This window comes from Onychostoma macrolepis, chromosome 11, assembly GCF_012432095.1.
Source record: "Onychostoma macrolepis isolate SWU-2019 chromosome 11, ASM1243209v1, whole genome shotgun sequence".
NCBI classification, from domain to species: domain Eukaryota; kingdom Metazoa; phylum Chordata; class Actinopteri; order Cypriniformes; family Cyprinidae; genus Onychostoma; species Onychostoma macrolepis.
Window position 1 is genome coordinate 17843893 of NC_081165.1, and position 20720 is coordinate 17864612.

Below are 20720 nucleotides of genomic sequence, written 5' to 3' on the forward strand. Positions count from 1 at the left end.
ACACTTCTTTGATGACTTAAATATGGGACAATTCCGTATTATATGGAACGGTTGGCAACCCTATTTATACTATATAGTACTTTAACAGTGGCAAAGTAATTACTTATCCAAAAGAAGTATGAGTATGCGATTTCGGATGCAGTCAATATGTTTAATGAAGACGTGACACTCACCCTGTGGGAAAGGGGGGTGCTCCCTCCTGCTGGCCAGGGGCGTCCACATGCACAACAGCAAAGTGCTGAGTGATCTCCATCATGTCCTCAAAGTTGAACAGTGTGTTGAAGCAGGACTTGTCTGAAAACCGACCAAACACTGTCACCATCATCATACTCAAGTATAAAACTGATCTGTTATTTCATTTTTTCCCACATACGGTTGAGGCCGATGTCATGATAGGTCAGAATGACAGGACGGTTGCCTTTAGGGCTTCCTCTCATGGTCACATGGAGCACACCGTGGGGCGTCTCAATGTCATGCTCCTGGAACAAAGAACAACAGTACAAATATAGACAGTAAAATCTCTCCCCAAAACCTCCTCAAGATGCCAGAAATTCTTGAGGATTTACTATGGTGCTAAGTGAGTAAAGTGGTGCTGCTGCTTTGAGGAAGCATGTATTTGTGTAGCAAGTGATATCTCCCATGACGCGACTCATGCAGATGGCTGCGGGATCAATAGAAAGATCTAGAGGGAAGGCCAAGCAGCTGCACAGAGTCACGATTCAGTTCCACCACACATCCGTGCTCTTGCATTATGGGTATGTGCTTTAGAAATGTTTTTTCAATACATTATACACTGATTTGGGCGGATGGTTAATATAAAGAATCCCTGGGCATTCAATTAACAATTAAAGATTAGTGAAATCATCATGATTAATATTCATTGCCTAGATTAATACTATTGGCTTTATGTAAGTAAGTCATCTAAATCCAGAGCTCTGATGCTCTAATATGAATATAAATAAATGTTGAAAGGATGAACCATGGACTTTAATTTCACTCCAGTCATGACCATCCTAATCTGTTTAGGAAGAAATCCAAAATCCATAAAACATCCTTCCAACAACTCAATTAGTGCAGCAATATTGTAGCTTTCTATCCTGCCATTAAGTCTAAAATCAAACATACATACTCTCTACACTACCATTCAAAATTTGGGCTCAGTAAAAATTAGGTTTAAAAAAAAAAGAAATGCAAGGATGCATTAAATTGACCAAAAGACACAATTATTTTAAAAGAAAGATTCTATTTTAAATAAATGCTGTTTGTCTAACCTTTCTGTTCATTGAAGAATCCCATAAAAATAATCACGGTTTCAACAAAAATATTAAACTGCACAACTGTTTATTTTTATCATTGGTAATAATAAGAAAAGTTACCTGAGCACCAAACCAGCGTATTAGAATGATTTCTGAAGGATCATGTTTTCAAACTTTTAAAAATGGTAATGTCTGTGACAAGATGACCTCTAAACAGAAATACATGCTCTGATAAAATCAACAATGCTATAGATGTGTATAGCGTCCGGATGAGTCCGGAATCATCACAGGGAGTGGCTGCAGAGCTGAGGAGAGGTACAACACCATCATCCTGACCGTATGACTTTGCAGAACTGTAACAGACTGCAGCCCTCATGAGAGATATGGAGAGTGCTTTTCTGCTTTTTAATCTCAACAGAGTCTCAACAGTTACTGAACTAAGTCACACCTCACAAAAAATAAAAAGCAAAATGTCTGAAACCACCAGTTACAATTTAATTTTTTTTTATTGACTGATTTATTTAGTTATTTTGAGGCATGTACAGTAACAAGTAAAATAGAAGCTGTGTATCACAATATGTACTGTAATATGTACTGACAGAAATTCTCATTAAATTCTATGCATTTTCTGTGATTTTTACAGTGCGAGTCTGTCTATTCTTTTAAATAATATATTTCAAATAACCCCACCCCTAGTTGAAATGTAAAAACAAAGCAAACCGATTAGTCACTTTACATATCAGCCAGGTGCTCTCTTCCTACTGACTATCCAGAAAAGGTGCAAATTGCCATAAATCAAAATTCTGGCTGTGCAAGATGGTGGCATTCCTTGCCGTATGATTCTTTAAACCCAACTGGCCTAAACCAAGTCATATGCCTGAGAAAGCAGAGAGATTCCTCTACAAGAGCAGAGATGAATAATACACACAAAGGGCACAGGGACAGAAAGTCTCAGATCAATATCTGCTGAAATAAAATTATAATTGGTTTAATGTTTTAATTCACTCTATATATCAACAGAGGGAGATTGGGTTGTTGTCAAGAGGGAAGACTAGGAATGTGGTCCTGGGCCTTGTGTTGAGGGAAGCCAATGTGGTCTTGGTGGTCCTGGGTGGAGTGTCATGTTCAGTGATGTATATACTGACGTCACAAGGTTGGAGTATAAGTGTGTATAAAAATATACACAGACACGTAAGGGAGCATTTGTGTGTGAGAGAATTGTGCGCATCACAGCTTCTTCTGCATCAATAATAGAATGAGTCACAGCAGAGGGACGGACACACAAGGAGTCCTGAGATTAGAAAAATTAGCCTCTGTTCTGAAGCTGTTTATGTGAATAAGAGTCACATAATTGTGAAAGGCTATTCTTTGATAATATGGGCCTCTCATTTGTTAAATTTGGAATGAAATGGAAATTCATCTCGTTTTGAAATGCATGTTATAGATCTTATTGTTAACAATTAATCCAAGCATATGTTTCATTTTTTTTAAAAAAGTAGTCATAACTGGATCTTCTGGTGAAAAGGGCAGACTTCTCGCTGGACGTCATTTAATCATTTAGTCCGGTTATACTCCGCATCTTTGCATTCAGTTCAATAAAGAATATAGAACGTATATCCGATTCACTGATATATATCTGATTCTGTTACCACTTCTGTTTCATCACAACTTTAACATTGACAAAATTTAGATATATATACAGAAAATGAACAGTCTTTCTCTCCCAGGAAGACAAACCAAAAATACTGATGACTCATCCTGCACTGCACAGATTTTGTCCAATCAAAAGCTATCTGGAGAGTGTCACACCTCTTATTACCACCTGCACCTGACTAGCAAGTAGCAAATTAAATCCATATCTCTGATATAACTAAAACTTGGCATTCATTAAATATGTCCCATTCGGACTTCAATGCTTCTATTCCAAATACATCTATATGGGAAAATAAAACTGTTGCAAATGATTTTATGGTCGTCTTTAATAAAATACTTGCATCTCTGTACAGGGAAAGATAAAAATGCTTATCTGAATGAATGACTGACTGGTGCGTGACTTTAAAATTGGTTGCTTTGGAACAAATCCAAACATTTTCAGTTCTTGAGGACATCTGAAAGTCTGAAGAGTCTGAAATCTAACGTTTTAAAAAAGTCTCTACTGTTTGCTCTGCTAAACACACTCTCAATCTTCTAGACACACACACACACACACACACACACATTTACACTCTGCATGTGGGTCTAGAAAGTGTGGGAGAATCTGGAAAGAGGAGCAGAATAAGAATGAGCCTGAAAAAAGAAGACTAATTCAAGGGGACAAACAGTGATGGGTCATCATGATCCCTGACTAGGTCAACAATCGGCTGTAGAAGCTGATCTAAACTCTAAAACGTACTCACTGCAAACCATAAACGCCCTAAAATATGATCTGATCTGCATCATCTTCCTCTCTGCGCTCTTCAAGAGGGAAAATCAGACTAGGGAGCACTGCAATATCTACAGCCTGCTTGTCACAATCAAAATACGCTGATCAACCAGCATAGTCTTGGTGAAAACCAAAGACATTTCTGGTTTGGCTAGTAAAGAAGCCTGGTCTTTTCAACTGGGTAAAGATGTTTCTTACACCCAAACAGTGCTATAACAACCACTGACATTGAATGGGACAACTTTTGCCCAATATTCAAATTATTATTGGACAAATATGGGTTTTTAAATAGTTGATTCTTAAATAATTCCATCTAGTACCCTCGTATCCTGAATATGTGGTTACATCCTTGTGTGCAGACATTCAAACATGAGGAAACGACAATCAAAGCAGCTTTCTCTTGAAAAACAGAGGCTAAGCCAAGGTGAATGAATGAATACAAGCCAACAGTCTCAGCCTTTGCCCCCGCTCCTTCTTTCTAGCTAATAGCATCAATCACACACCACAAGCCTGGGAGCCATTACACAGCACAAACTTGATGACAGATCACTATTACACACACACACACACACACACACAGATGCTAATACACAACATCCATACTAGAAACACACACACAGTATATACTCACTACCACACCCTGCCAGTAACGCTTGTGTTTTTAAGTGCTCCAAATGTCCTTGATTCGCTTGACCTATTAGACCGCTTGATGATCATTGGGATGTGTGCCATATTTAAAAGCCTGACAATTCCTTGTGTTCACCAATATATCATTTTAGTGTACATTTGAAGCTCCTGAACTGAAGACCTTTGTAACTAACAGTTTATTCCCAGACTGGTTTAATCTGTGGTAAGTAAACAAGCCGAGAGGTGCATGACTCGCATGACTAATGCACGAAAACACATCCATCATTGAAAAGAATCACATATACTGGCTCACACATCAACCATGACATGCATGCAAGAATATCAACGCTAAAACACTCCGAAATCAGGAGTCAGGAATCAGTCTCGGCTTTCAGTTGAAGCTGTCTCTCTTACACACACACTCACCACTGCATCTCCAGTGCATGCATTCTGCTCCACATCCAGAACGGTTGACATGTTTCCACACACGAGACAGTGACAGCTTCAGAGAGGAGACAGGAAGAGATGGGAGGATCCACGAGAGAAACACAGAGTGGCTGAAGGAGGGATGGAGGAGAACGGACAGGGAGAGCAGTAGCTAGGCAGAGATCCAAGAGGGAGGGGAGACAGAAGAGGAGAGAGAGGGAGAGTGAGATAAATGAAGAGAGGAGGTATGTTTTCAGAGAGAGAGCGAGAGAGAGAGAGAGAGAGAGAGAGAGAGGAGAGATTGTTGAGATGCAGATAGAGTGAGGAGGAGAAAGAAGTGACTGCGGTTTGCGCTGGAGAGGCAGTGCTTGCTCATGCATATGGCAGTGCTGAAAGAGCACCGCTCTGATTGGACAAGAGGGAGTCAGGTGGGCGGGAGGTGGCAGGAGCAGGGATGAGAGGGGTGGGGCAGACATAGAGAGGGTGAGGAAGGAATGATGCTCTCCACTGCACTTCATTATTTATTTTTGGGTGGGGTCAACCTGTTCACTTCTCCGATTCAGCAAGAGAACAGATGCAGAGAGATTTGACCTTGTGAATCAATCGATTTGGACTAAACCTATTGATTAATAATTGATGATTATTGATTATATTAATTCTATTTAGTCATGGTAGTGTTTCTCAACTGGTTTCCCCTTAGGACATATTTGATTTTATCAAGCGGGGGCAAAATCTATACAAAATCTCCTTACAATTTATTAATATTTCTTTTACCTTTGCATATGGTCATTTTGAAGATTTTCCAGGATGTCAGTGTTGGAATAAGATTAATTCAGCTAACTTCTACCAAATGACAGATGAATTTGTGGCAAAATACCTTACAGTTTGATTGGACATACATTTTTTTTTTTTTTGACATCAAACATTTTATATTCAAAATTATATAAGAATAATAACAACAATATACATATAAAAATGGATAAATAAATGTGTGAATATTCAAAATAAAAATTTGCACCCAAATGTGAGCTAAATGTCAAAACATTCAAATGGGGACATTTTCAATTGTAAAAAGAGTACAAAAAAAGTAAATCAGTTTTCTGTTAGGGTTAGGTTATAGCATTTATAACTAGATACATAAAAACAATATCTAAGAAATGTCCCTGTTTAGATAGCTAAGCAAATGTGTGTGTTTCCTTGGATTTACAGTAATGTATATTTCTTCATTTTCTACCGCTGCAATAAATTACCACGGTTGCCGAAGAACAGTTTGCACGTCTGTGACCCAGCAGAGGTGCAGTGCGATATCGTCTGCGCAATCTCTCTATAGCTCTTGGTCTCTGATAGGTTATTGATCTGCCTTACTTCCATTTATCAGTAGATGAGGCTGAAACAATGTTTTTCATTCAATAAGCCTCTTTGTCGTTCCTCAGGGGCCACCATAGACAAACACAATCTGAGAAGCACACAACTGGAGCTGGCAAAGGAATTCAGCATTTGTGGATTGGAATACAACACTGTGTTTATAAAGGTACGTAGAGTGTTTTGTATTTATGTATCAGGCGATCAGCTATAATGCATTATTCAGATAACTTATACTGCATAATGCAACAGACAGAGTAAAATATACAAACTGCTCTCGCTATCTATTTCATACAAAAAAATCATACAGAAAAAGTACCCAAAGGTTAAGAAGTAATATGGTTTCATTACTTATTGATGGACCTGCAGCTTCAGTAATAAATCAGATTGTGTTAGTCACTCTCTCCATCTGAGCGAGCAGTCTTGTGGAGAGTGACCTTCAGGCAAGCATGCACAGACCAGAGGGCAAAACAGACAGACACAGCTCCTGAAGGCCTGTCAAGATTGACTACCAAGAAATTAGAGAATCAACAACATGTAATTCATAATAGAAACAAAACGTACACAGTAAGGGAGAGAGGTCAATATGATTGTAGAAATTTCTGTTACATTTTTACATCACTATTTGATGGCGGAGACTGAGAGGAGGTTAGAGATTATCAGAGATTATAAATAAATCTTTTCGCCTGGGAAGTGGTTTGTTGCTATTTGAGACTATTTTGAATGTTATCTAGTAAGTTAATGAGACTGTATTGGAGTCAAGGATATGGCTTTGCTTACTCTGAGCCTCTGATGCCCTCTATGGGATGAAATTGTCTCTGAATAATGATGAACCTGTCGTGATGACTTGCAGAATTCACACAGATGCTTTAGCTATTACTATTGGCTAAAAGCTTGAGGAAAAACAGGGTCTCCAACAGGGGCCTTATATACATTGTCTTAACAAATTTATTAGATAACCACCTAACGTAAGGTTTTTGCCACAGCTGTTCTAAACTAACAGAATTGGTGACTGTCAAAATAATTTGTTATGTTTCTGTAATGGTGAATCCACAACAGTATGTGTAAGTTCTTTAGTCACAGTAGCACTACTAATGCTAAAATATAATTATTGTTGGGATTTAATGTCCGTTTCATCAAAAGCATGTCTTTGGGAACTAGAAACTATTTGGAAGTCAATAACAACAGAGACTGTGGAAAAGTACATAAAAGCAATGCCAGCAAGAATGCAAGCTGTTATCAAGGCCAAACAAAATAAAACTAAAGTAATATAAGTTTTAAGTTATTATGTGTGAATAAAGACTATTTAGTTGTTTGTTATTTGCCTAATAAATGACAATATAATTTTTAAACAACAGTCTATTTAAACAACTCTATTTATTATGACAGATGGGCTAACACATTTGTTAAGCACTGTATATACACACACGTAAACGTACGTACATATATACACACATATATATATATATATATATAGAGAGAGAGAGAGAGAGAGAGAGAGAGCACAAACAAATCTAAAAATACATTTATATAAATTTGAAAATTCATAATTTTTTTTACTTTATTAAATTTCTTTAAAAAACAACAACAGCATTCCTTGCATTATCACAGTTTTAACATATAATAATTAATATTGTTTGATTTATTAATTTTTTTAAATAGATTTAGACTGGACATTTGTTAAGTATAAAATGATTGGATCGATACAAAAATAGTAATTTAAGAAGTAACATTAACTAAACAATGAAGGCAATGCAGTTTAAAGGTGCCATAGAATGGAAAACTGTATCTACCTTGGCATAGTTGAATAATAAGAGCTCTGTACATGGAAGTGACATACCGTGAACCTCAAACACCATTGTTTCCTCCTTCTTATGTAAATCTTGTGAATAAAAAAAGACCACTGAAAATAGGCGAATCAGAACATAACACCGACTGTAATGTAAAAGTCGGGATCACTAATAGTTATGCCCCCCCAACATTTGCATACAGCCGCCCATGTTCTAGGCCAGCTGCCAGCCGAACCATCAGATGTTCTGCAGGTATTGTGAAGAAACAAGCGAGGACAACAGCGAAAATGGCAGATCATGGAAATAAATGTTATGTTCCAGGTTGTGCAGGGGATGTGAAGTGCAGGGATGGGTTGGTGTCTGTATTCAGAAAGACACGGAAAACAAATAACGCGTTCTAATAAAATAACGCGAGCCACTAAAGGGACATGGTTAGTTCCTTGCTAGCTGTACCCTGTTAGATTGCAGTACATAAGATTTCCCTTACCACATAAACAGAGTAAGGAGAGCTGACTGAGGATGATGGCGAATGATTTACAGATCCTGAGCACCACTGACAAGCATCTGATCTTGTAAAATGTGTGGTAACTACTGCCGCTCCATATTATAAACAGAGTTTGTGCGATCGTGAATCTCCAAAGTGAAAGTAAAAAGCGATCATGCATTTGAAAGCAGTTTCAGTGCCCCGCATATTAATAGCGGCTCTCTGATGCCCGCATTTTATATACAGTATAATTACACGACGATATACCTGCGAGAGAAAGTATTGAAATATATATTTTCCTCCCTGCTGTGTGAGCTACTGAAATGAGCCACACTGTGAAACAGCCAATCAGAGCAGAGCTCAACATTGAGCCGCACTGTGAAACAGCCAATCAGAGCAGAGCTCAACATTATTATTCATGACCCTTCCAAATAAGCCAATAACAAACCATTTAATTCTAGGGAGAAATCCTAGGGTTGTAAATGCACATGTAAAACCGTTTCTGGAGATTTTTTGCCCTTACCTAAGCCACATATCTTCTATGTAGATATCAGAGAACAATTTAAAATATTGTATCAATGCATTCTATGGCACCTTTAAACAAAAGGAAAGAAAAAACGCTGAAATTTAAAATGTTGAAACTTATAACAACATTTGGGGCATAAAAGTTAGGTGTAATAAAAGTTAAAATCACCAAAAAAGTATAAAATGCTAACTTGTCTCCTTCCTAATTTGTCCAACGAACTGCTTTGTACAAAGCCATATCAGATAGAATTGGTAAACATAAGCATTTTCCATAACAAGCAGTCAATCTGACTTTTAAAAAAACTATAAGCACTGGCAATTCATTTACTGTATGCTATTAAAAGAACAACAGATTATTACAGTTACTTTATCGGATGGTGGTGTGAGAGATAGTCTGCATTACCTCTGTTAACCAGCAGAGAGCAGTCAGACCTTAAACCTGATCCACCTCACTCACATGTAAGTGTTCTGCAGCACTCAGTGTTAGAGTGAGATTAGATTGGCTGGCCTGGTGTCAGCCCATCATTGGACTCACACTTAATGTGTGTGAGCTCCTGTACAGAGGCTTGCTGAGTAAGGAAAACTAAAGTCACTATAATGTAAAGCAGGTCGTGCTTGAGTCTCAGCATGATCACGTCACCAGCTGCAGGTGCTATATTTAGCTCATCTGAGACCCCTGCACTGAAAAAGGAGGATGTGATTCAAAAAGAATGGTTTTCTCAGAGACATAAAAGAAACATAAAAATTGTATGAACTAAAAATGTGTGTGTGTGTGTGTGTATACATATACATATACATATACATACAGTGGGGCAAAAAAGTATTTAGTCAGCCACCAATTGTGCAAGTTCTCCCACTTAAAAAGATGAGAGAGGCCTGTAATTTTCATCATAGGTATACCTCAACTATGAGAGACAAAATGAGAAAAAAAAATCCAGAAAATCACATTGTAGGGTTTTTAAAGAATTAATTGGTAAATTCCTCTGTAAAATAAGTATTTGGTCACCTACAAACAAGCAAGATTTCTGGCTCTCACAGACCTGTAACTTCTTCTTTAAGAGGCTCCTCTGTCCTCCACTCGTTACCTGTATTAATGGCATCTGTTTGAACTTGTTATCAGTATAAAAGACACCTGTCCACAACCTCAAACAGTCCAACTCCAAACTCCACCATGGCCAAGACCAAAGAGCTGTCAAAGGACACCAGAAACAAAATTGTAGACCTGCACCAGGCTGGGAAGACTGAATCTGCAATAGGTAAGCAGCTTGGTGTGAAGAAATCAACTGTGGGAGCAATTATTAGAAAATGGAAGACATACAAGACCACTGATAATCTCCCTCCAGATTATCAGCACATGTCCGGGCCCGTCTGAAGTTTGCTAGAGAGCATTTGGATGATCCAGAAGAGGATTGGGAGAATCAGATGAAACCAAAATAGAACTTTATGGTAAAAACTCAACTTGTCGTGTTTGGAGGAGAAAGAATGCTGAGTTGCATCCAAAGAACACCATACCTACTGTGAAGCATGGGGGTGGAAACATCATGCTTTGGGGCTGTTTTTCTGCAAAGGGACAAGGACGACTGATCCGTGTAAACGAAAGAATGAATGGGGCCATGTATCGTGAGATTTTGAGTGAAAACCTCCTTCCATCAGCAAGGGCATTGAAGATGAAACGTGGCTGGGTCTTTCAGCATGACAATGATCCCAAACACACCGCCCGGGCAACGAAGGAGTGGCTTCGTAAGAAGCATTTCAAGGTCCTGGAGTGGCCTAGCCAGTCTCCAGATCTCAACCCCATCGAAAATCTTTGGAGGGAGTTGAAAGTTCGTATTGCCCAGCGACAGCCCCAAAACATTACTGCTCTAGAGGAGATCTGCATGGAGGAATGGGCCAAAATACCAGCAACAGTGTGTGAAAACCTTGTGAAGACTTGCAGAAAACGTTTGACCTCTGTCATTGCCAACAAAGGGTATATAACAAAGTATTGAGATGAAATTTTGTTATTGACCAAATACTTATTTTCCACCATAATTTGCAAATAAATTCTTTAAAAATCCTACAATGTGATTTTCTGGATTTTTTTTTTTTCTCATTTTGTCTCTCATAGTTGAAGTATACCTATGATGAGAATTACAGGCCTCTCTCATCTTTTTTAGTGGGAGAACTTGCACAATTGGTGGCTGACTAAATACTTTTTTGCCCCACTGTACATATATATATATATATATATATATCTCTCAAGATGTCAAGCTCAATCATATCCATTACTCAACAGAATGGATAATGATCAATCTGGATAATCCCAATATGTTTTACAGGAAGATGCATTATATCTAGAGTACCTTCTCAAATTACAAAACCAGGATCATCTTATTTCCTTTTAAATGGATTTATTTCAACTAAACAAAATCAGTTTATGGCCGTTGGAGCTGATTTACAGAGTCCTGGAGAGATAAAGGTAGAGTACCCGGTAACATCAAATCTTATTCTCATATTCAGGTTTATTTCAACATCAAAATATAATGTTTTCCCAAAATAACACCTTTGATATTAAAATATGAAGGTTGAACAACCCAAAATACTCATATCATACCACTTGCCTCTTTTAGCACACCTTTAATGAGCGTTTAAGAATAACTCATTTTATCTCATCCACTCATCTCATCTCATGAAATATTTATAAGTCTTATCTTACCTGACAGTCAAAGTCTTGGAAGTTTTGAGAATTCTGTAGGAGAAAGAGATGATATTTGATTATTCTATACTCATTGACTTGCATGCAAATGTTTGACAATGTTCAATTTTGATCAAATCATCAATTATTCTCTATTCAGCTTGTGCTGCTCTTTATATTGACACCACTAGGTGGAGTGAGAGGTCAGGGAGTCACTCCAGTTCAATCATTTAAAGGAAAATTTAAATTCTGTCATAATTAACTTCTTATCATGCCATTTGAAAGACTTGGAGTTTGTGGAATGGATGATTTTTATGTCATTATAAACTGCTGCTGTGTGCAACAACTGCATAACTCTTTCAAATTTCAAGAAAAAAAAAAAAAAAACCCGGCAGGTTTGAAACAACATATACACGAGTCCCAAGTCCCAACATTAAATTACCCACCTGCAACTGTAATGTAACCATTTTCCATTTTCATTTTAGTTAAAGTTTTAGTAATATTATTCAGTGTTTTTGTCATTTTTAGTAGTTTCTTTTTTAAATGTATATGTCTGCATAGTTTTTATCAATTTTAATTTTAGGTTTAGTTATTTAAGTACATCAAGTTAAACAGAGTTAAAACGAGAAATGCTGCCTTGGCAACTAGTTGAAATATGTTTTATTTCAGTTAATGTTTATGAAAATGTTTTTTTATGGTTTTAGTTTTACTTTCTGTTTTAGTTTTAGTCAACTGTTATAACCCCTTGTCTAAACATTTTCTCAAAATATAAAAACAGACATTACAAATACTTTCTATTTAGTTGACACTATCTTTTTCTACCCTCTATTTGTGTTCTGTTAAAAGTAGACCAGAAGGAAAATATATATATTTAAAAAATAAAAAAAAAAGGTCTCTGTCTGAAAACCCAGTCTGCAAACCCCTGCTCTATGCTTTAGTTTAGCCCATTCGTTAGTCCCAAGGGGGAGGAAGCCACCCATAAAACGTTTGTCCCTCGCTTTGTGAATTATACTGGCGGCCTTGCTCAACGCTAATGGGTGTACGGCATTTACATTTCTATTTTTAGTGTTTCTGATATGGATGCTGTGTGGCAAAGAAGGATGGCAAGATTTAAACTGACAAACCCTGCGGATCCCGTGATGCAAATTCCTGCCAACAGGGGCTGCAGGAGGAATAATAATTGCTCTGGAGAAGACAGAAATATCTTTAATTGTGCAGAATTTTTTTGCACCTCAACCCCACCCATCCTATCTTTTTCTACTCCTGTCCTTTCAGTTTTGTTCTTCCACTTTTCCTCTTTCTCTTAAAACCATTTCACTAATATTCCACCCCATCCACCTCTTTTCCATCTCCATTTATTTTCTCTTGCTACAGTAACTCCCACATGAATTATTCAGTTTGATGAAGTAAAGAGAGACACAGGGGTAGAGAGGAACTTTGCTTCGGATACAGAAAACACAGATCACAAACATGAGGAGTCATGGAGGGAAGATGTGTGTGAGTGTGTTTTCATGTAGCATAGATGTATAACACGAGTTCTGAGACTTGACGTGAGGTTGTGTAACTAGTGATGAGCTCTGTGGTGTCTATGGCTTTTTATTGCTCCTCATACATTTATTGGCATATACATCAACAACAACTCAAGGTCTGGCTGCAAATTCTTCTGATTTAAACTAAATATCTAAGACATATAAGATTTATAACAATTGACTTTGTGATATTTGAAAATTGGGTTGGAAATTACAAAACAAAAAAAAACTGCAATAGAGTTATGTTATAGCTGTATGATTTCTAGCTATTATTGCTAGTTTGTTATTTTAGTCAAGAATTGGTCAGTTCAGTAATTTGTCTGGCACAAAAACACATAGCTTAAAATATTATTATTAATTAATTTTTTGCCACCACATATTGGCAAGGCAAGTAAATAAATTAATAAATAAGATTTTGTCTTTATATTCATTTAGGTTTTCAAAAATAAAATTTTGATATTTATAATATACTTGGATCGGTACTTAAAAGAATCATTATTAAAAATTGTTTATATTACCATATCTCAAGTTCCATCATTTACGTACTATCATTCTAAAATTTATATTAACAGCCTTTTTACTTCTAGGGTATATAAAACATGGCATTTATAAGAGAGAAGTTGTGCAAATCTGAACAAAAAAATATCCCTTTATCACTATAGCTCGTTAATGTATAAGTATGCAAACATGCTAGTGTGTGAATCTGCATATGAGCCGGATGTTTCTGATAGGTTTATCTCACCTTGTAGGTCAGCAGAGGCTTGATCTCAGTCAGCTGAACATCTTGTAGCTCATCCATCTCTGTCTGTCTGCACTGCAAAAAAAAAAGAAAGAAAAAAAAAAGACACAAATGGACATTTGTGAAACACTCACGTCATGATCAACTATTTCTTATTATAAATAAAAATCAATGTGTACATAGTTTCAATTGAATCTAATTTAGTCTCACACCGCATCACATTTGCTACAGACCTCACTAAGTCAATACAGAGGCCTTGTATTGCATTTCTATTAATAAAACACGCTTTGCAATGCATTTAGCAGAGTTCTAATAATTTCCTCACTTGTAATCAAGCGTAAGTGTAGTCACCCTTTTTATTTTTAATTAACCTGGAAGACCTGAGATTGGGTATCAGCCCACAACAGCCTTTAGTTACACACACACACACACTCAGTAAACAAAGTAGGTAATAAAAGCTGAGCGCCAAAGGAAATGTCTGTACAATTAAATCTGCTCTTTTTAGTTGCCTTGGGAACAGTGATGTTTTGATGAAAGTGTATAGTCTGCTAGCTAGCTAATATATAAATCTTGCATGATTCTCAAGGCCGAACGATAAGCAAACATGCACAATGTATTTAAAGAAACATCAGTTTCTATTTACCATTCTTGCAGCAAAATCGCTTCCTGTTTTCATTACAAGGAATGATTATTTGCACAGACAGCTAATAAGTGACTAAGCAAACGAAGCCCTACTTTATGATATTTTTCAATGTTTATTCAAGGTGAGACCAATAGAAATATTATGTATGATCAAATTTTCGGCTTGCATATGTCACGAATAGGATAAAACACTGACATAGATGCTACAGAAATATGACAGTCGGTATGAATGAGGTGCCAATAGAGATCTGCTGAGCTCTTGTTGTAAAGTGGAATGACATGCTGACGTGGCTTAACCCACTTCCACTCGCCTCATCTGTCAACTGTCACAATCAGCCTGACCTTCCTGACCTTGGGACGGGACCAAGCATTACTGATACATAGGGAATAGGCCTACCATCAGATTAGCCAGACCTGATATGATGACATGCAGTTTTAAAACATTTAAATTAAGATTCAGTCATCGATTTTTTAAATGTTTTTAAAGGAGTCTCTATGTTCACCAGAGCTGCATGAAAAATACAGTAAAAACAATAGTATCGCGCAATATTATTACACTTTAAAAACTTTTTTCACTGAAATTCTTCAGTGTCACATGATCCTAGAGAAATCATTCTAACATTAATATCAGTGTTGAAAACTGCTTAATATTGTTGTGAAAACTGATACATTTTTTTTTCAGAAAATTTGATGAACAGAAAGCTGAAAATAACATCTAAAACTTGTAAGTGTCTTTTCTGTCACCTTAAAATATATACAAGGGCTGGGTTTTGACACAAATTTCACGATTTCAAGATTTCGATTCGATTCGATTCGATTCAATATCGATTATTCTAGATATATATCAGGTACAGTACATGCCAAATTTTCTCAAGAAAAACTAAATCTCTCAACTACAGCTAATAATAATGTCAAAGAAAATACATGAGAGGCAGTTGGTACTACATTACTATGATACTGAAGGTTCAAATTAAGTAATTTATATATAAACACTTAAATTATACTCAAAGAAGTTTTTATAATAATAAAGTTACAAATACATAATTATATTTCTCCTCCAATTTGTTTTTTAAAACATAAACATTTAAATGGTGGCTGTCATAAAAACCTGACGGATTTATTCAAACAAATTAAACATTGAAGAACAGTAAAAAATTATAATGAATATATTATATAGTGCATATATTTAGCAAAATGCTCCTCTAGCATTCATTTTTCTAGCTGACTAACATGTTTATGGTCACTGAATATGTTTTTTGGATACGATGGGTGCTACAATGTTCTGTTCATTACATGAAAACAAGCGATACTGTTCCTTAAAATTGAGAATCAATTAAAATCAAGAATTCAATAGTTTTTTTACCTAGCCCGAATATATAGGCTACATTTTCCATTCTGTCAACATTTTCAAACAACTTTAGTACTTTGTTTCAATTTGATCTTTGGTTTGACAAATGAGTTTTTAAAAGTGTAAAAATCCATGTCTTCAAATAAAGCGTATTCATAAAAAGCTGCACATACAATAATGAGCTAAATAGTTCAAAATAGTTTTAAAAGTCGTAAAGCAGCTTCTCTTATTCCAAAAGGTCGGTGCCTTTCATCAATGAAATACCATAGCAGCATGAAAACAAACTTCTATTACGTAAAAAGCAAGAAAACTACTAACACAAATCCGGATGAAGGGCATTAAATAATATTTAAACAAGGAGTAACACAAAAAGAAAACAACAAATGTTCAGTGTGTCTGTAAAGATTTGCCATATTGCTCTCCACTTCCGCACACGGTCCATAAATCTGGGCCGAGGGCAAAGGCCAAACTGCAATCATGGCATCTGATTGTAATCTAGTAAGACTCCAGCTGGAATTATCAAGCAGATTCATACACATACTGTATTAGAACACTGCAGAGATTAATGTCAAGATTTCATGTCTTGCTTTACTAACCCAAATGAACTTCCACATCAAAACTATCGACTGCAATCAATGTCATCTTCAGTTTTCACCCACTCTAGTTGAGCATTCAGTGAAGTGTAAAACTGTTGCCATAGAGACAAAAGGGCTGATGTTTATTTTCAGAGACGGCTCCCGAAGGGATGGGAAGGAGTAATGAAGACTCAGAACAGCAGAGCGAGGCATTAGCTGAGACTCTCAGAAACCACAGTTCTTCATTTACTAACTTTATTCCTCACATCACATCAGGGCTTTTCTGAGTATAAACGTAAAATCTACTGTAGGTAAAACCCACAGCAAAAATCCTGATTCACCATCTTCCCATGCGTATTGCATAACTATGCCGTCCGAGGAAATGTGACTCATGTAAAAACACTTCCCAGGGTTCCTGCCTCCTATTTCACTCAGATTTGTCCGTGCAAATGTGTATCTACACAGCTGCGAACAAAAAAAATACCAGATCAAATGAGAGCTAGGAGTCAAACAGAGCATTTCTGAATCAATTGCACAGCTAAATTGTGTACAAAAATCATCTTTTAGCCCCGACAAGCTAAGAGTAATCATCCGTATTTAAATTTTCATTGAACCGTTTCACTATAATATTGCATGTTCACTAGTCACGCTCCCCAAACCCTGTTAATAAATCACATATGGATAAGGAGGCCCTCTAGGACACATCAGCCCACCCACACACAACCTTGTACACCCTTGAGGGGCTTTCCCATTCATCTCTGTTCATTCTTATAAGATGTTCATGGAGAAACGCATCTGGATTATTTTAAATAGTCGACTGTATGCCACTGTAAGTCAATAGGAATAATGTTCGCAACACATATTTCCAAAAGATGTTATTTCTGAGTAAATGCGTTATATAATGAGAAAAAAAAAAGTCTTGGATATAACAGAGAAAATTCTAAGTTTGATATTGTATAGCAAACTTAATAACATGCACTAATAAATAATTCACAATAAGACCAAAAACGTGCATTAATGCATGGGCGATCTGTATTTCATGTTGATGTTTAGGTGCATATAAGCTGGAATATAAGATAAATCAGTACTTTTTTATTTTAAAGTTCAATTTTAATAATAATTTCATTATTTAACAATGATTTAATATTAATTACTAAAGATATTATCTAGCACTACAACATTACAGAATTTTTTTTTAGATACAGAGTAATATATTATATTCATAATTTTTCCTTGTACAGATGTCTTCACACGTTGATTTATTTGGGACTATTCCTTGGAGGATGTCTAGAAATTGTGCCCCCACACATCTGATAACGTCTTACACACACCTGCAAACACATACTAAGTGAAATAACAAGAGGAGCTGGCACGAATGCTGTCAGCAAGCACTGCTCAAAGATCGATGGCCATCACAAAGCACTACTCTTGTCTGCCCATCTATCTCTCTCTCTCTTTCTCACACTCTCTTTTTCACCTTGAAGCTATAAACAGCCCATGAGTCAACAGTAAGGAGTGTCCACAGATGTGGACAGATGGTCTGTGCCCTCTCTTCTGCATAGGTTAAGTTCTGTCCAGTTGGCGTCACACAATTGATTTTAATAAATTTTGTTGAATCATTTATTAACAGGAACATCCATCATTCTGGAGAGCTTTTTTTTTGCCTTCTGAAAAATGTAAATATATTTAATAAATAAATAAATACTACTTAAAAAGATATGATAAAAATATATGATTGTGTGTTTTCTTAAACCATTGGAATTTTTTTTTTCAAAAAATTTTATTCACTTCACAAAGTATTATGTTTTTGTATTTTACTTTTCCAATATAGTAACAAAATAATTTACATGAGACATTCTCTGAAATCAAGTTGCTTAAATAATCCATAAAGTATATTTATCTTGTTGTAAAGGTATTTTATACTACAAAAAAGATGAAAATACTAATACTGAAAATGTTTTTCCAGTGCATCAGTCCATGGTAAAACTAAACAAAAAATGAATGCGTGTTTATGGTACAGGTCACTAGTTTTCTAAAGATCAAAAATTCTGTGTGAATGATTTGTAATTGTTTGTTATGGCAACAGCCCAAAATTAAATAACCCAATTAAGGCCACAATATTTCCACATTATTCCAGCTCATCAGTGCACCGCTATATTCAGCTCTTAGTTTTAATCTTCACCACAGCAGCATAATTCTGTTAAAGGCAGTGTGACACGCTTAGCTCCAGATTATTCCATACGCTGTAACCCCAGTGATTTGGAAAGGGAATTACAAGGAGATTCAGACCAAGTAAGAAAGGCATATACAGCATCCTTATGAGTAAGGATTACCAATGTGGCATGAATTAACTGAATCTATAATAAACATCATATTATTTATAGTGATTTTTAAGCTCCTGCTGATTTGTAAAAGAACTCAAATCATGCAGTAACATCAACAGCACATCATGCTTCATAAATTGGTTACTATTCAACCTCTTTTTTACGTGGAAGGTCATTCTGATGCTCAGGCATCACCACCACAGACCATTTCCATACATGCTCATGTGTTGAATTTAAACCAGTCCAATCATGTTCTCTCAATCTCCTCCCCCTTTACTGGGAGAGTGGGAAGCTGACGGACACAACCTATAAGACTAATGTCGGAACGAAACACTAGTGCACTACTGACAGCATACTGTATACTGCCTGCTAGATCTGAAATATTGTGAAATATTACATGATGCAATGATAAAATGTTTAAAGGGCCGCACCTATTATGCAAAATTCATTTTCATATGTTGTTTGGACATAAATGTGTGTTGGCAGAGTGTACACAACCACATTATAATGACAAAAATCCACGTGCTCTTTTTTTAAAATCTCCATATTAGGGCTGCACGATATTGGAAAAAACTCACATCGCGATATTTTGTATTTCTGCGATATATATTGCTATATGGAGAAAATAAACAAACAAAAAAAACACCAGATGACTTGAAAATAGGTGAGTAAATCAGCATAGAAAAATAAACAAATTACAAACATAGATAAATATGATAGAACAAAGATATAAATTCAATAAACAGTGCTTTATATTTTTCCATTAAGTCTAACAGTATTCAGGTATACTGGCTGAATAATCAAATAACACTAATCAGTAACACTGCATAATTTTCGCTGTATAAATTAAATCTAATAAATCTGTAAAGCTACAAAAGTGATTTTTCTCTGTGTTTTGTTGTTTGATTAACATTCATGACACAGAAAGCCTGCTGTGAACCAATATAGCCTACTGTCCATTTTCTTTATCAATTATTTACTTTCACCTAAGCCTTAAGCAACTGTGTTTACAAGGATACTAGCAGAGACATGCATTTCGCACGTATGTGTCATTTGAGGCACAGATAGATGCGGAAGTGAACGTAATTCAGTGTTCACATGCATCTGCGTGGCTCTCACTGTCTCTACACCGGATGCGAGTGACGCGGCTAAATACTTCACTGTAAAAAGTGATAAGTTAAAAACTTAACTTAAAAAAATTAAATATATATATTTTTTTTCACTTAACTTATTTTTTTAATTATTATATTTTTACAGTGTAGAACCCATTATAATCAGTGATGCTGTCTACGCTGATGAGGCGCAAGTAAATCCCTCGTTCTTTTTATGACGTACTGACACAAAGTTCAAAGGATTTGCAACAGTCGCTTTGTCGTGTCCAGTGTAGACAGCGCAGGGCAGCACAAAAACGATCAGTATATAACAATCAGTATACTAAAAATCGCACATCCTGCGATGTAACTATCGCGGATGAGCACATTGCGATATCGATGCTGAAACGCTATATCGTGCAGCCCTATACTCCATATATCATTAGCAGCATCTCAGAGCAAGCCAATCTCGGAATCCATAAAGTGTGACATCACAATTTACAAGCCCCACCCACTATTGTTGATTGACACCGTAATCTAGCCGAGACACCGCCCTGAGTGAGCCGCACACATTCCGCCCTGTTTATCTTCACGCTAGAGCATTAAAAAGCAGCATTCAAGTAAGAAATGTCTTCTTATTAAGGCTATAGACGTTATTCAGTCCAGAGCAGTAAGTGATTCTCTGCTTTGATTTTATTCTTTGGGTCATATTAATAGCATAGACAGCAGTATAGGTACTGTATATTATGCTGATGTCACTTAATACACAGATCTAACATGAACATGCGATTTCTTTCCCAGATGTTTACCATGCAATGTGTTTACGTGGTTCGAGGTTCAAAAAACATATTATTTTCCACATACTGTATATTATTGTTGCTCCTCTATGCTCCGCCTTTCTGAAAC

At 36.3% G+C, this 20720-nt stretch overlaps 1 protein-coding gene across 4 annotated transcripts in view; it reads right to left on the minus strand.

The window, feature by feature from the left end:
* The window catches only part of ndrg3a (ndrg family member 3a), a 37371-nt gene that overhangs the window by 8784 nt on the left and 7867 nt on the right, over positions 1 to 20720 (minus strand). For 2 of the 4 annotated variants that reach the window (XM_058791570.1, XM_058791568.1), the window contains exons 2-5: positions 13838 to 13909; positions 11588 to 11620; positions 374 to 479; positions 174 to 294 (exon numbers count right to left, since the gene is read on the minus strand). In XM_058791570.1, the coding sequence (XP_058647553.1) occupies positions 174 to 294; positions 374 to 479; positions 11588 to 11620; positions 13838 to 13894 (317 nt within the window). In that variant the 5' untranslated portion in view covers positions 13895 to 13909. Of the gene's footprint in view, positions 1 to 173; positions 295 to 373; positions 480 to 4731; positions 5040 to 11587; positions 11621 to 13837; positions 13910 to 20720 lie in introns of those variants that run through there. The other 2 variants (XM_058791569.1, XM_058791572.1) reach the window with 2 other exon arrangements.